The sequence below is a fragment of the Phyllostomus discolor genome, chromosome 5, assembly GCF_004126475.2.
Source record: "Phyllostomus discolor isolate MPI-MPIP mPhyDis1 chromosome 5, mPhyDis1.pri.v3, whole genome shotgun sequence".
Lineage (NCBI taxonomy): Eukaryota > Metazoa > Chordata > Mammalia > Chiroptera > Phyllostomidae > Phyllostomus > Phyllostomus discolor.
Window position 1 is genome coordinate 82,342,858 of NC_040907.2, and position 17,323 is coordinate 82,360,180.

General features: G+C 39.5%; 1 protein-coding gene across 1 annotated transcript in view; it reads left to right on the plus strand.

The window, feature by feature from the left end:
* The first annotated feature begins 318 nt into the window (after positions 1-318).
* Positions 319-17,323, plus strand: part of RANBP9 (RAN binding protein 9) — an 84,074-nt gene continuing 67,069 nt past the window's right edge. Inside the window, exons 1-2 of the mRNA XM_028511291.2 lie at positions 319-1,011; positions 14,442-14,553. Coding sequence (XP_028367092.1) covers positions 456-1,011; positions 14,442-14,553 — 668 coding nt within the window. The 5' untranslated portion in view covers positions 319-455. The remainder of the gene's footprint in view (positions 1,012-14,441; positions 14,554-17,323) is intronic.

Genomic DNA, 17,323 nt, shown 5'->3' on the forward strand with positions numbered 1-17,323 from the left:
GTGCACCCCGCAGGCGTCCTCCCCGCCGCTCGCACTTCCCCGCCCCTCGCGCTGCTCGCGCGCTCGTTGCCCGCCCCTTCGCCCAGCGCCGCCCGCGCGCAGCGTCTCGCGCTGGCCAGGCCCGCCCGCCGAGAAACAGCCGCGAGAGCAGCGGTCGCGGCGGCTGCCACTGCGCCCCCTGTGCCCGACTGCCGCCTCGCTCCTGCTCTCGGCGCCTCGGCCCGCGCCCGCGCTCCGGCCAACGTTCTCTCGGGGCCTCCGGGGGCCCGCCGCCCACTCCCTGTGTCTGAGCCCCCCCAACCGTCGCGCTCTCCTTCGGCGCGCGGCCCGCCGCCTGCTTCCGGGGCGGGCGGACTGGGCGCCTAGTGCCGGCGGCCGCAGCGACAGCGCCCCCGGGAAGCAGAGGAGGAAGGAGAGAAGAGGTGGAGGCGACCGTAGGTTGAGTCGCGGCCGGGATGTCCGGGCAGCCGCCGCAGCCGCCGCCGCAACAGCAACAGCAGCAGCTGCCGCCACCACCGCCGGCGGCCGTGGCCCCGGTCTCCGGAGTCGTTCTTCCGGCGCCCTCGGTCGTCAGCGCCGGCTCCTCTCCCGCCGGCTCGCCCGGAGGCGGCGCGGGGGGCGGCTTGGGGGCCGCGGCGGCCGCCCTGCTCCTCCACCCGCCGCTGCCACCGCCGCCACCCCCGGCCACTGCCGCCCCGCCGCCGCCACCGCCACCCCCGCCGCCCGCCTCGGTCGTCGCCCCCGCCAGCGCGCCCCCCGCGCCCCCGGGTCTCGCAGCCGGCCCGGGCTCGGCTGGAGGCGCCCCAGCCCTGGCGGGCAGCAGCGCCGCGGCCCCCTTCCTGCACGGGGATTCGGCCCTGAACGAGCAGGAGAAGGAGCTGCAGCGGCGTCTCAAGCGCCTCTACCCGGCCGTGGACGAACAGGAGACGCCGCTGCCTCGGTCCTGGAGCCCTAAGGACAAGTTCAGCTACATCGGCCTCTCTCAGAACAACCTGCGGGTGCACTACAAAGGTACTGGGCGTGTGTCCTGCGGTGGGAGTGGGGCCACTGATCCGAAGTGTCCTGTCGCCGCTGCCGACTCCCGACCCGCCCCCGACCCCCTCCCTCTCGGGCTGGCGTCCTCGGAGGGGACTCACTGCCTGTGCTGCTTCTCCGAGGGTGGGTTGGGGGTCGTGGTGAAAGGTGCGAGGGCAAGGGGCCAGATGCTTGGAAAAGGAAGGTGAGTACTCCTCAGCATAATGGAGCGGGTAATCCTAGGCCAGGAGTAGAACACCTTGAGGGAATTCAGGATGACAGGACGCAACTCGCTTTCTGATTTCCCTTGAAGATAAATCTTAGGGCTTGGATGGAGGAATCCATGGACTCGGAGTTGTGTTACATTGTTCTCCAGGTGGCGGTGGGTCAGGCGTTCTCTTCTTACGTGGGGGGGGGGGGGGGGGAGCGGGAAGAGAGGCACGATTCCGAGGTATAATTTCTCATTAAGGGAGAGCAGGGATATATAGAGGAAGGAATAATCAGTGGAGGATTTTGTCCAAATTAGGCCAGAGATTGTCTAGGGGGACAAAAGGATAAGGGGCCCAAGTTTGCCATCAGTATCTCTTACTAAAGGCAACTGGGAGGGTAAGAGTGGTGAAACCTCGAGAGTCCGCGTTTTCTTCGGGGAGCAGAAATCTACCACTACTGATTGGAAACGTTCTATATTTACATGTTGTCGTTATATGAAGTCTGATTGAAAACAAGGATTTTTAAAAATGTTACTTAGTGTTTTAAATAAAATTGGCTTATGTTTTACACCTGCAGTTAAAAAAAAAAGCCTTAGGCTTGTGGTTATCTCCCTCCTCCCGTATCTATGTCTGCTATATTAAAACAAAGCTTTAAGCAGATCAGCTTTATATAAGACAGTAAATTGCCAAGGGAATTTTTGAAATGTAGCCCAAATTAATACCATGCTTCAAGTTTACTTGGGGGTGGGGGGATGAATGAGGAACAATCCAATATATCCGCCTGGAAACAAATCCAGTTTTTTAGGCCCCAAACCTGAACCTGGAGCTTTACATTCAAAGCAGCCTCGTTTTGATTGGCTACAAAGGAGGGTCCTAATCAGATCGTAGTGACATGGGTATAGAGGGTATAAACAACCCTGGTGGTTAAATTCTTAAAGCATACAGGACTGAAATTTGAGAAGAATCTTGACAAATAAGTTACTATTTAATCAGAAATGAGAATGGCGACAAATCTACCAAATGATTTGACTGCAGAGAATCACATACAAAAAAATAGGCCTTGTTGAATATTTTTTATCCATAGATCCAGAGAAAAACTTTCTGTATGTTTCTTAATCTTAATGGCTGAAAATTTAAAATGTGGGTCTTTGTTTTTTCTTAGGGCATTTTGTTAATACTCTGTGAAGGCTATTATTTAATTCTGTGTTTTAATTTGTGTGAATGGTGTTGTTATGAAGTGATTACTTCTGATCTGGCCACCAGAAAGCCTTTTGTTAGACTTGACAAAACTTTATTTTAAATTCATGGTTGATGGTTAATAATTAGCTTGAGAAAATCAGAGGCGGAAGATATGTAAGATTATTGAACAAAGAGCCCTAGCTTTCCTGAGTTCTGCAATGATTTGTGATTTTAGACATGTTACAAAACAGAGTCTCAGTTTCTTCCTTTGAGTGATGAGGGAGTTGAGCTGGATGGTTGAGAAGGAAATTCCCAGCCCTGAATTTCCATGATATCTAAGATTCATGATTACAGTTTATTTAGCATTGTAACATGGCTTGGTTAGTTTTACTAACTCCCTTTACATAAAATTGATGATTTGGGTCAGAGACAAGTACATGCTTGTGTGAAATTGGTTGGCATTTGGAATATTTATGACACTGCTGTCTCAATTATTTTTCTTATTGGCCTCTGTATTTCTGTTGTGTAATACTAAGATTCACTTTCTGGAAACCTCTCTTTTACAAGCATTAACTATTATTTACAGAAGAACAGATTTTGTTGTTTGTCATCCTTTTGCTTTTCTGTCCCTTTCTTCCATCTCCCCTTTGTCTCTCTCTCCCTTTGCCCTTGTTTGCAAACACAGTCTCTTTTCGCCCCCTTCTACTGCCTCTTCCTCTTGTCTTGTTATTTTAATGTGTTGGGTGTTTCATTTTTCCTGTTGTTTTTCTGTGTGCCTTCTGAGTGGACCACACCAAAAGCACTGAGCAACTCTGTCCCAGTAATACGGGAAGGGAGCAAAGGGGAAGTGTCATAGGTAGTGGGTAATAAAACTTTGAAGTCCCAAAATACGAAGAGTGAGTTTTATTTAACCTATCGTTGTGCTGCGTTGTTTTTACCTAAGCATTGAGACACTTGTAACATTAAAAACTATTGCTCACAAAGTATTTTTGCGTATTACAGGATTTTAAAGAATTGATAGTTATTTTTCAGGATGAGGATTTTCCTTAGCTCTGAAATAACAATATTTTGATTTATTTTGCTCTGACCACACTCTGCTTTTAAGAGATTATTCTTCTAAGTTGGAATTACTGTTTTTGGAAGCAGTGTCTAGTTCTTTAAATGATTTGAAGGGATTAATGATAAACACCAGACAAATGGACATAGTTGTTTGGATTACAGAGGAATAGTGGGTGTGTATTCTATATGTTAAAAATTAAAAAAAAACCTTTTTGTTTAGAGGTCATACACCAACTGTTGAAACACTCAGGCATGTTTCTTTCCTTTTATTTTTACAATTATTGTCAGCTTTGAATAAATATAAATGTGACAAGTTTTGACTTAGTTATAAAGATAACTTTTTCAACTTAAAGCATTTTCATGAATTTGACAATGGATTTGATTACTATCAATATTCCAGTTACAGATTTCATTTTCATATTGTAATGTCATTATTTGGATACTTTAGAAAGCATTTTGATACCAGTAGATTTGGACAAGGTGGTAGAATTCTCATTTTAGATCTAGAAAGTGGGAGCAGCTAGAGGTTAGATTTTGCCAGTCACAGTTAACCCAGGATTGAAAACTTAATTTTCACTATTCTAAATTTAGTACTCTTTCCACTATACTGAATTGCCCATTTCAGTTGTATGAGACTTAATGATCTTAAATAGGTAAAATCCAGTGATTACATTTAGAAGCTTTTGAAGAATAGTTGACATTAAAAGTATTTCCTCTGGAGACAAGGGTTACCTGGAGCACACTAATGCCATGGAAAAGTCCAGAAACCTTTTGTCAATAGAAGAAACACAAGATAAGTGTAAGTTGGGAATGGTAAGAAGCAATCAAATAGTGGATGGCACTTTTTAATTAAAACATTATTAACAGTATCTAACCAAATAGGTTGAACTCCTGGTATGCCTAATTCCCCTCCCCCTCAATATCAACAGTTGCTAGACGCAAGTTTAATTGCTTATCTGATTTCTTGGACTTCTTAAGGTTGAACAAATACTTCAAGATGTATTTGCTTACTTGCCAATACAAATGTCTTGTAAGAATTATGGGAGTGATGTAAAAAATTGTTCCTCACAATCAAGGAATTTAAAAACCAAACTGAGCTTTTCCCAGGGATCTCTGCCAAAATTTTGGGAAATTTAGCTTTAAAAATATCAGGTAATAATTGAAAGGATCAAGTGAATCTAATAATCATACTTGCAGAAAAATAATAGATAATAGTAATGATAATTTATTGAGCAGTTGCTGTAGGACAGATATTCTGCCAGACAATTTGTATATATGCCTTGCTCTCTGTTTTCTTATTCTTTGTTCACCAACCTTTTAGTGAGAGTTTATGTTGTACAGGGTTCTGGGCACTCAAATGTGCATGAGATACTGTCTTTGAATTCAAAGAGCTCAAAGGGCATGAGTATAGTACAGGAAGTGTTATAAAAAGTAGTGTGGAAGATAGGAGAAGCTCTGCCCCAGGTTGACATTGGAAGGGATGAAGTTGGAGAGTCAGGGACAGCTTTCAGAGGGGGTAAGGCTAGTGGTCAGTCTTAAAAGATGAGTAGTCTATAGGGGAAGAGGAGAAGGGCTGGGCATTATGAGTAAAAACATAGAGAGTTATTGTGTATCTTTGGATCTACAAGCAGTTTGGGGTTATTGGAATTTAAGTGTGTGACAAGGAACAGCTAGAAAAAGATCATGAGAGGCCTTATGTAATATTTTATTGAGCTTAAATCTTATTCTGTAGCATTTCAAGTAGAAAGTGATTCATATTTTCATTTTTCTCATACTACACAACTAATTGGAAGATAAATTCAAAGGGTACAATACTGGAAATAGCAAACTCATTTAGAAGGCTGTTGCAGCAGACCATGGAAGAAATAAGGATCTGAATTTGATCAGTGGTAGGGGTGAAGGAAGAGCGTAGCTGTAATATTTTAAAGTAACATTGACAGGATATGATGGAATGATGGAGAGAGAAATCAAAGCTGGTGCTTAGGTTTCTTCTCTTGTTCTTGCAATGAACCATGAATCTAATAATGATTGTTAGAAGTAGTACAATATATTTGAAGATAAGTAAAAATGGGAATCTTAGCCATGTGATCTGACTTCATGGATACCAGAAGCCAAAAAAGCAAGCCTTCTGAAGTTAAGGTGGCTCCAAATAATCACAACAGCTGGAGTTCATGGCTTTTCACTTTAATTCTGCTGCTAAAGTGACTCAGCTGCAGTCATTACTTCCAGTTTTCTTACTTCTCTTTTCCTGCTTGACTGGCTTTTTCTTTCCTTCCTATTTCAAATTCCTGAGAGACTTATCAAATTGGCCTTGCTAATTTTTATTATTCTTAGTTGGGCATAACTTTTCATTATATGCTGTGGCGTGAATTGGTGGCTTTCATGTCATGTGCTAGCCTTAGTTGAATCAGCTGTAAGGGGGTATGTGAGGGTAGTTACCACAAATAAAAAATCCTCCTGGCACAAGGATGGTCTGAGCTTCACTTCTTTCAGTAGGGAAAGTATGTGAGGCAGTTTCTTTTAGGAAGGTTGGCATGGACCATAATTGACCTGAGCTTGGGAGAGATCTAGGTCATGACTAGTTTCGGCATCACCTCTTAGTGGTAGTAGGAACTCTGGGAGTGAATAAGAGAGTATGTGAAGTGAGAAGGGCAGAGGGCCAAAGATGGAACCCTGAGCAGCACTACCATTAAAAGACTGGATGGATCCCAAGAAGGGATGTTAAGAGGAACCTGGACAGAGGAGAGTGTGGTGTCACAGAAGCTGAGCAGAGGCGTATCAGAAATGAGGAAGTGTCTTTAGTGTCAAGTGCAACAGATAGGTGTAGTGAGATAGGCACCGAAAATTTTCCACTGAATTTGGAAATTAGATCATTGTGACCTTAGGGAGAACAGTTAGAATGGAGTGATGGGGGCAAAAATCAGAATAAAACAGAAGGGACTAAGCAAAGAAGATAGTGAATATAGCTTACTCTTGAGAAATGTAGATGAGGAAAGAGATTAGGCAGTGCCTGTAGGAGGATGGAGGCCAAGGCAGGTTTTTAATTATTTTTTGAATGGCTGGCTGGTAACAGAGTTACATTGTACCTGGAAATTAGCTTCTAATGTCAGCATGTAAGATGAAAATACACATAATCCAAAATTATTTCTAAAATTCCCTTTAGAAAGTACTGTGTTACAGACTATTGTATCATTTCTGAGTGAGTCGTCTTTTAGTTTGGCTGCATGGGTAAAACTGAAGTGACATAAGTTAGATGAGAGTATGATGTCAGTCCAAGATTTGGAGTCCCAATAAATGTATACAAAATTTAACATTTAAAAAAAAATTTTACTTATTTATTTTTAGAGAGGGAAGGGAGGGAGGGAGGGAGCGGGGAGGGAGGGAGAGAGAGAGAGAGAGAGAGAGAGAGGAAGAGAGAGAAAGAAAGAAAGAATATCAGTGTGCGGTTGTTGGGGGTCATGGCCTGCAACCCAGGGATGTACCCTGACTGGGAATCGAACCTGCGCCACTTTGGTTTGCAGCCTTTGCTTAATCCACTGAGCTACACCAGCCAGGGCTAAAATTTAACATTTTAACGAGTAAAATAAATATTAACTATATCTGTTTTTAAAAGGTTATTTAAAAAGTTCTTTATGCTCAGCACCAACCCCAGTGCATTATTGACAGTGATTTATAGCATAAGAGCATATACAGGGTGGGGCAGAAGCAGGTTTACAGTTGTTTGTGTGGAAAATAATGCCATAATTACTAAGTAATAATACAAAAACAAACTGTTTTGTGTACTTACAACTGTAAACCTTTTGTCTCACCCTGTATTCTGTGAAAAGCGTATACATTTTTCGATACTGTGGCCTTATTGACTGAGGAGAAAGAAAGTGAAAAGGGAGAGGAGGAAAATATAACTTGGGAGGCTGACACTGAAGGCTTAGAGGGCAGAAAGTGGTTCAGGAGCACAGGATGGTTAGTCTTAAAGAGAAGAGTGTATACTACTCACTCTGGTAATAGTGGAAGAGGTGTAGAATGTAACGGACACAGAGCCATTTGTAATAGGAGAGTGGAGAATAGAACATGACCATATGTAATGCTGGAGTCCCATTTAAATCCTGTTTTATGATAAAGTAGGCACGGTTACAGAGTTAGAGTACAGGACTTAAAACTTAAACTGGATGATGCAGATGTGGATTAGGCACTGAGGGGAATGGAAAACAAACTAAAGATTTTTTTAGTGTATTGTTGATAGCAGTGGGAGAGTCCAGCTGACTTCATAGCAGTGGCTCTTTGCAAGATTGTTCAATGTTCAGCAAAGGCCAACTGCCTATTGCAGGAGTAGGGAAGGTAGATTATAGTATTAATCTGTAGGCTGTGGTTTTGCTGGTTGGGTGTGATGGAAGGATAGGCATCCAAGAGATCCTTGATTTCTCTCAGATCAAGGATCTCTCAGATGCCTATCTAGGAGATCAACTGGGGAGTCTTTAAGTGATATCATGTAGGCCCATACTGGAGGAGGAAAAAGGAAGATAAACCAAGAAAGGCTCCAGGGATTTTGAAGAGTAGGTATAAAAGTGAAGTCTTTACAAAGGGGAGATGACAAGATGGTGCATCCTAGAGGAAGCTGTAGGCATTTCTATATGATGCCAAAAATGTGTTCTGGGGGGAGAGGAGCCCTCATGTTTTCCACAAATTGCACTCTAAAAGTAGCAGGGCTTATGGGAAAAATAGGGCTGAGTCAAACGACTTAAAACCTGTGGACTTTTGTAACCAGACTACTACAAAAATAACAGTCCTACTAAAATATAAACCCAGTTAAATTTCCACTGGCACTTGTGCCCACTATCATAGGCTGCTGATCTTTCACATCCTTAAGCCCCAGGGTTTAGGCATCCTTCTTAGAGATGTGAGTGCTTGACAGTTCTTAATTAAAAATAAAAATCTGATTCACAATTTACCCCTTTTCACTTTTTTTAAACAAAGGAAATATATACTTCTAGCTATTAGAAAGAATGGCTAAAATCCAAAGAAAATCAGACGATGCCAATTGCTGGTGAGGATGTGGAGCAATGGGAGCTCTGACATTGCTGGGGGACTGCAAGATGGTTTGGCTGTTTCTAGAAAAGCTATACTGGTTTACCATAGGATCCAGCAGTCGAGCTCCTCACTATTGACCCAGTGGTTTGAAAACTTAACGCCCACACAAACACCTGCACATGAATATTCGTAGCAAGTTTTCGCATAATCACTAAAAACATGCAGCCAAAATGTCTTTCCATAGGTGAATGGGTAAACTGTGATACCCCACCTATCCAATAGGATATTATTCAAAGATAAAAAGAAATGAGCTATTTATGCACACAAAGGCACATGGATCTTTTTTGAATTATATTTTATTGATTATGATATTACAGTTGTCTAAATTTTTCCCCTTTGGACTGCCCTCCATTGTTCATGTCCATGGGTCAGGCCTGTAAGTTCTTTGGCCACTCTGTTTCCTATACTGTACTTTACATCCCCATGGCTATTCTGTAACTACCTATTTGTACTTAATCCTCTCACCTCTTCACCCATTTCCCCAAAACACCCTCCCATCTTGCAACAGTGATTCTGTCTCTGTTCTTCTTGCTTGTTTTTTTAGATTCAATTGAAGGGAGGGAGAATGGGTGGGATTAGCAAAAGCACAGGGCAGGTTTTAGGTTATTGAAAGTATTCTGAGTGATACTGTAATTGTGGCTACATGACACTGTATTTATTTATCAAACCCATAGAATTTTACAGCATTAAGAGTGAACCTTAATGTATGCAAATTTAAAAATCATTTAGAAGGGAGGGGGAAATCCCAGGGTAGAATGTAGAACGTGACAACATAATCTTTTACAAATGTATGAAACAGTTTCAGAGAAAGGGCAAGGCGCTGACCTAAGTAACTTTGGAAATCAGCGGAGTCTGTAAAACCAAAGGTAAAAGAAACTACATAAGCACTGAACTCCTGTTGATAAACTCATACATATTCTGTGGGGATACGAGTTAACAATTCTGATACTGCTATATACTTACAGTGGAATTAAGCAATTAAATTAATGGATGGCAGATGATGGAAGCTAGGTTTCTTACCATTGGAGTAGAATTGTACAGATAAGCAAAGGGAAAGATTAGAGTGATCCATGTGATAATGGATTAGAGTTGGAGATACTGCTAGGAACTCATGTTTAGTTTAATATCGGCAGAAAAATGACATAAGGAAATACGGGTATGTGTATATATAGTGGTTTGGTATATAAACATATTTCCTTGCCCTTGTCAATGAGGGGGCCTGAAAGTAGTAGTATCTCCATAACAACTAGCACACTACCTAGAGATTGGGTTCTAATGCCATTTGTCAGGGCTGCTTGGAGAAATCGCTCATTCTAGGACTGGGGCATAAAATAATGGTAGCATCTTGTAGTGCCAGAAAGAAACAAACAAAAACAAAAAAACATAATTGGAAATATGTCAGAATGGTAGAGGAACCAACTGAAAAAATTTCCAGTAGCCCAAGGGGGAACAGCGTGAGTAAACCTCCCCCCGCCCCCCCCCACCCCCCCAGTATGGGGTTGGCCAAAAAGTGCGATAGCTTTTTCTGTAAAAGACACATTTTTTCATCTCACCAATAACTATTGATTTGGGTATTTTGAGTATGTCAGCTATCTCTCACTATTGGCTTCTAGTGGGTAGAGGCCAGGGGTGCTGCTAAACATCTTACAATGCATAAGACAACTCCATAGCAAAGAATTATTTGGCCAAAATGTCAGTAGTACCAAGAAACTTTGCAGACTATTTTTTGACGTATTCAATCAGTCACAGCACCTTCTCCATTCACTGCACAAATCTTTTTTTACATTTTAGTTGCATTTTTACCTTTCTTAAAATAATAAAGCATGATACACCAAAAATATTGCTTATTTTCTTCCATCTTCAGTATTAAAATGGCTGCACAAAAGATCACCAGTTTTGGTAAGTTGTTTGTTTTTTTTTTAATGCACACCGACATGACAGCAGCTGTCACAATACAATCCAACAAAATTGTTTTGCATGAAGTTAAAGACAGCTAAGCATTAGTAGAGTCATCGTACAGAAAAAACAACAGACTTTTCAGCCAACCCAATAATACTGAATTATAACCCAAAGTATAAAATAAATATGCATGAGATGTATGAACCCATGCAGGTATAATGAAAGAGGAAATATCTTAGCACTTTTTGATCTGTACTGCACTTGAATGTTCCCAGATGGCTTTATATGTAGGAATCCCAGTCTTCATTGGCTTAGGACCTTTGTATATTGCTAAACTTTTCTCTTTAATTCATTAATGTACTGGGGAGAACTGTGTTACAAACTAGATGACTTTATTATGTTGACATCATTCCTATATTTACCAAGTGCATACCAGCTCATTTGTATTCAAGAAATATGTTTTGTAGCAGAACAGATTTTTTGAGAATTTAATATTTTTGAGGTGGAATAGTTTCATGAGATCAGAGTGTGGCTCCAGGAAGGAATAACTGAAGTTAGGGTGGATGTTAGTAGAAATTAAAATGCAAAAATGTTTGAGAATTAAAATAAAAAAAACAGTAAAATAATCACAAATGAGTGTTAAGTGTGTTAATACTGTGTGGGAGAGATGTGTGTCACTATGATGGCATATAAAAAAGGTTAGGCCAAGTCAGAGGTTAGAGAAAGGATAATTGAGGAAGGCTTGAGCTGAGATCTAAATGATGAGTGGGACCTAACTAGGCTGACAAGGAAGGGACAGAGCTTTCCGAGCTTTGCCCCAAGGAATTGCATGGAGCAAAGACAGGCTTGGTGAATGTGGTTGGAGCTGAAAGACTGGAGGTAGAAAATGCAGGGGGAGGGTGAGATCAAACAAGGTTTTCAAGAAGTTTATCTTTTTCCTAGGCTGAATGGGAGGATTTTTTAGAAGGAATGTTAGTTGTTCTGAGGGGTAATGGCACAAGCAAGGCTGTTTATATTTCCAGAAAGGCACTTGGCAGCATGTTGGAGAATGGAGGGGGATGGAGTGGCTTTATTCAGACTCTTTCCTTTTTCAGCGAAATGCAGTCAACAGATTGTTTAATAGAATGAGCTAACCTTGCTAGCCTATGAGTTTTGAGGCAGTAAATGTATTTTCTTCTTGAACCATGTAGAAAACACTCAGTATTGAAGATTTTGTGTAAAGTTTACACTTTGGTAGTATGAGGTTGTACTTTGGTTATCACGGAATTTAAGGTAATAAAATTCCTGCTGATGAACATTATTAGAAATAGGCCCTTCCGTCTCATAATACTAGTCTCACCTAAGAAGTATATGAAAACTTTTACATCTAAACTTTTTCCTGTCTTTAAATATAAATTTAATTTAAAAATGAAACATTCTTTTAACATCTACAGAATTTTTCTACAATGGCTTAGTAGAGCATAATGAATATAAAGGAATTTTGAAGATTTATGACTGTGTAGTTTTCTGTTATTTTTAGATAATAGAAAAATGTAGAGGATTTTAATTCATACATGGATTTAACACAAGTCTACTAATTTGGATAGTTATATAGCCTAAGTAAGAATTTTACCATTTAAAAAAACGAGGTTAAATAATACCTATTTCACAGATGTTGAATGAGAAAAATCTGTACAAAAGCACCTAATACTTTGAGAAATTGTGCAATCTAAATATTTTCTTTCTCTTTTCCCAAAGAAGGAGCAAGGATAGGACATGGGAATACATGTGAAGTGATCCCAGAATGCTCATTGTAACTAAATCCTTCCTGTGGATACAGAGCTGCACTGGATCAGGCTTCTTGCATTTAAATCCCAGCACAGATACTGGTTTGGAATTCTTACACATCAGTATGACCTTGAGCTGTTTTATTTTTGCTTAATTTCCTCAATTGTGAAATAAATGATAACTACTTCATAAGTTGTTTTGCATGATAAGTTAATAAATGTAATACCCTTAGAACAGTGCCTTTTACATAGTATTAAATGTATGTTAACTATTACCATTTATTGTTGTTATTTAAGTACATCTTGAGATTACCTTATTCCTAAAAGTTTGGTCACTTTCCTAACAAAAAAACAAAAACCAAATACAAAAGCTAGTTGATTTAGGACTCCAGGATTAATTAGATTTTTCTTTGGATTTATTTTTAGCTGTCTAAAAATTTTAAATACATTTAATTTACATGACCTTTTCCCAGGCTAATCAATTATTTTAACATTTTTACTGAAAAATATTTTGCTAAAACCATAACTTACTAAATATCTATTTTCAAAAAGTTATTGGTGTCATCCTGCAGATTTGTGCTGTTATTTTTTTTCTGCTTAGTTCAGTGTAAATCTATTTCCTAAATGTGTTAAAGCAGTTTTATGGGTGTTTGTATGTTGCTGCTTCCATTTTTATCTTCTTAGCCAAGTTTATCACCGCCCAGTGGTCACTTCTGTTCATAACACATACATAAGAGATCTATGGACACAAGTTTTCCTGGTAATAGGAGTGATTGAGTTCAGCAATTTCTTTTGGACCAAGTAAATGTAGGCTAGTTTGCATTACAAGTGTAAACTCAACTGTTTAATGATAGGGTATGCATTGATAATTTGGTAAAGTGTATGGTAAGGAAAGATATGATCTTATTGCTTTGTGATGGTTATTGTGTGGCTAAGATATAATTTGTGACTTAAGGTTTTTTTGTTTTAAACAATCGTAGTAAATTTGAGGAGGGGAATTCTGCTCCCTATGAATGTATTGTTATTGTATGACCAAAAGGTTAATGACATAAGATTGTATTGGGTGCAGCGTATTAACTAGAACACCTGAATAGTGATTTAAACTATTGTTTCTCATCCAAACCTTTGGGGATTGTGGAAACTTGTCTCACTCACTCTCTTTGAGTACTTTTTAACCAGCTACTTCAGCTTCCGTCTTTATTCTTCTTTGATTTTATAGGTATATTTTCTCTTGCTTACTTACTCTTGTTCACATGCTGTCTTTCAAGGTAATTTGTGTCTTGAATGAGGGACAGGGAAAGGGACTGTGAGTGAAGGAAACCCTTTGGGGTTAAAATGAGGACTAGCTAATTTGAGAAGTTTAAAAGCCACTATCTAAAGGATTTTCTAAAGATGTCAGCAATGGTATGGTGTTATATTTCTTTAAAAAAGAGAGAAAATACAACTAGAGGTTAGCTATTTCTCAGGCTGTAATTGACTAAGGAAATTTTTATAAATATGTCTTTGTATAGAATTAAAAGAAGAAAATTGTAAATTCTTAAAGTCATAAAGTTCTTTTGCCAACTCAGTCTAATTGTATAAAATTTCACTTAAAAATATATTATGTGACATAGATGCTTCTCAGTTGAAAAAGGCCATTTGGCAAAATAGTGTTGTTTAAAAATTATTATTTTATTTTAAAAAATATTTATTTTTAGAGAGAAGGGAGGAAGAAAGAGAGAAAGAAATGTCAGTGTGTGGCTGCCTCTCACATGCCCGCAATCCAGGCATGTACCCTGATAAGAGTTGGAGCCAAACTTCCTACTCTGGTTCACAAGCTGGCGCTCAGTCCGATGAGCCACACCAATCAGGGCTGTTTAGAAATTGTATAAATGATATGCAAATTTATATTAATAAAATTAAGATTATATTACGTTCTTCAAATTCAGCCTTTTTTCTCTTCAAGATAACAGTCTTCCCTAAAATACTTTAATTTTCATAAAGGACTGCTAGGTTCAGTGTATTCAGATTCTGAAATTTTATTAAAACTAATAATGTGTGAAGAGTTCTGTGGCTAACTTGGGCTATTTTGCATATTGGATTAATTGTGATCATCATTGAGTGTTTAATGATTTGTGCTGATGGGAGCAGGAATGTATATATTATTCTATAAATTACATTTGTTCCTGAATTGTTTAGATTCTCATTTGAATATCTCATTTGATTTTTTTCCTTTCTGTTTTGTATGCAGGTCATGGCAAAACCCCAAAAGATGCAGCATCAGTTCGTGCCACACATCCAATACCAGCAGCCTGTGGAATTTATTATTTTGAAGTAAAAATTGTCAGTAAGGGAAGAGATGGGTAAGTGTGAATTGTGGTGGAAAAGTTTTTGCTATTCTTGGGTAATCATTTTTGTTTTAATTCATAATGTCTATGATGTAATAATAGGAATCTTGGAAATTTTTCTAATTGGAAGTGGAATCTGAATATTTCAGTATAGCAGGTTGGATCTGATTTTGGTTAGATTGTAGTTGAAACTAACATTTGAATTGGTGAAATTAACCAAATTTTTCTAGTATTTTGTCATTAAAATGGACAAATTGGAGTTGGAATTAAATAATAAAGAGATAGGGACACGTTTTTCACACCTTTTCTTACCCTGTATTTTTCTGAACTCTGGTGAAAAGTTAAATCTTAAAGCTTTTACCAAAGCCAAAAAATTCTTGGCATTTTATAGGAGTCGGGGCTTAGGAATTCAGGCTTACATCAGGGAAATGTATATTTGTATCCTCTTATTTGGAGGCAATTCTGAGGGATTAGGATGTGGTTTAGAAACTTCCAGTTAGAACTCCGTGTAGATCCTGGAACCAGGTTTTATATCACTGCTTTACAGCTTGGAATTGGTGTGTGTGTGCGCGCGCTCAGGCATGTGCCTGTATGCTTGTGTACGTCAGAATTATGTATGTGATTATGAAAAATATAGTAGTTGGGCCTCACGCTGAACATTCCTAAATCAGTATTTTTTTTAGAAAGAGAGTTTGGGCAAGATAAGCATTGTAGGAAAGCTCCTTGGGGAATATTGGTACATATCTCTGGTTAAGAACAAAATAACCATTGTATTTTTCTATGGTATTTTCTGATAACTTCAGTGTGGTATCAGAGGTCCTTTAAAGCATCCACAGAGGCATTTGTTCAGCAACCAAGATAAACTTCTTAGGCTCTGTGTTGCAGTAAGTTGATCCATATTTGAAGTGAATCGTTTAATCCCTCCTACTGTTTCTTCTGTGTTTAATTTACAAAATAAGTGTATTCAATAATTTATTCTTCTTTATTTGCTGAGTAATCTCACATGTCAACAATAGAAAGTGAAAACTTGGAATTCAATGATAACTTTATTTAACTGCCTCAGTTTTCCCAGGGTGATCAAGCCAAAGATAAAATCAGAGAAGTCAAGGATAAAGTGGTTGGAGACCCAGATTGAAATAGGCAGATGATTGTAATCATTTCTAACTCTACTGCTGCATACTCAGTAAGCCATTTCTTTTTATACTCCAATATATCTTCAACCCCCATAATGCTGGTGTTGTACAGGATGGTTCCCAGGGTTCTTTTTTACTTTTCATTCCACATATTCTACCTTTGCATGATCTTGACCTTATATTTTCATGACTGCAAATACTTTGATGAATCAATCTCAAATTTAAACTGCTTCTCAGGCTATTCCCCTGGCCTCCAGACCAATATGTCTAACCAGATGTTTGCTTTTGAATATTCCACTGGCATTAGTAGTAGTTTGTCTAAAATCTGTTTCTCAGTACTAGCTTGGTTACTTGTTACAGTAGTGCTAGAAACTTGAGAAATTTCCTGCTTTTGCTTTATCCCTCCCTACAGCTTCTGCCTTGGTCAGGGCTTGGTAATTTTTCCCCTAAATTACTAAGGTGGTTGGTTCATTGGTCTCCCAGTTGCTCCCTGATTTCGTCTTAGTCCCTTTTATAACTGTTGTTGGTGGTCTTTCAGATACAGAACTGAATTGTGATTGTACCCTTCTTGAGATCATTTAGTACACCTGCTGCTTTGAGAATAAAATCTAAAACTTTGTTACTGAGCAAGGGCTCACTCCCTGACACAGATAGAAGCCCAAAGTATGGCACCAGATTTTGAGAAAAGAAAAAAGCTTTATTGCGTAGTCAACTGGCCAGGAGACAGGAGGCAGAGCTCAAATCTGTTTCCCTCATCCAGGGTTAGGGATGACATTTAAGAGGTTAAAGGGAACAGACTGATACGCCTAAGGGCTGGCAGGTCAGGTTTCTGTAGGAGGGCTTTAGAACTTGGTTGTTTATGGTAAGGCAAGGTAGGGGCTTCAGCACCAGATCTTTTGGACAACAGAGACTTCATTTCTGAAGGGTTCAGTTATGCCCTGGTCTTTTGGTGGGATATAGGGTGGGATGGGATGGACTTTATTTCCAGGTGTAGTAGGAAGTCAAAATTCTCCTGTAGCATGCTTCCCCTGCATGACTTGAGGTTTTTTTCTTTTGTCTCTGAAAACTCAGTATCTTGGTGGGAAACCTGATAGGGCCAGTTTGAGCTAGTTCTATGATTACAGCTTCTTAGCAGGGTCCTTCATTGAAGATTTGTTTTCTAACTCCTTTCTGATTTTTCAGTCTTATCTCTTTGTTGCCAGGATCCCTCATTCTTTTTTACCCCATTATAAAAATTAGGTATATTTTACATACAGTAACATTTATCATTTTTAGCGTGTGGGTCTCAGTTTTGGCAGATGTGTACATTCATGTAACTACCACCACAGTCAGTATGTAGAACAGTTTCATCACACAAATTCCTTCCCAAATTCCTCCATACCACTTTGTAGACTGTTGTTCCCCATCTCCAGCCCCTGGCAACCACTGAGTGGTCTTCTGTTTCTATAGTTTTGCCGTTACTGCAGTAGTTTATAAATGGAATCATACAGTTCTTGGTTTATCTTTCTATTACTTTCTTTTGAAAATATAAGTATATAATACCACAGAAAACTCTGAACATATAGATAACTGGTGATTTTCTAGATAAGGGAAGTGCTTAACTGAAGATGGAAGAAACTTGAAACATTTTTGACACTTTTGAATTTTTTTTA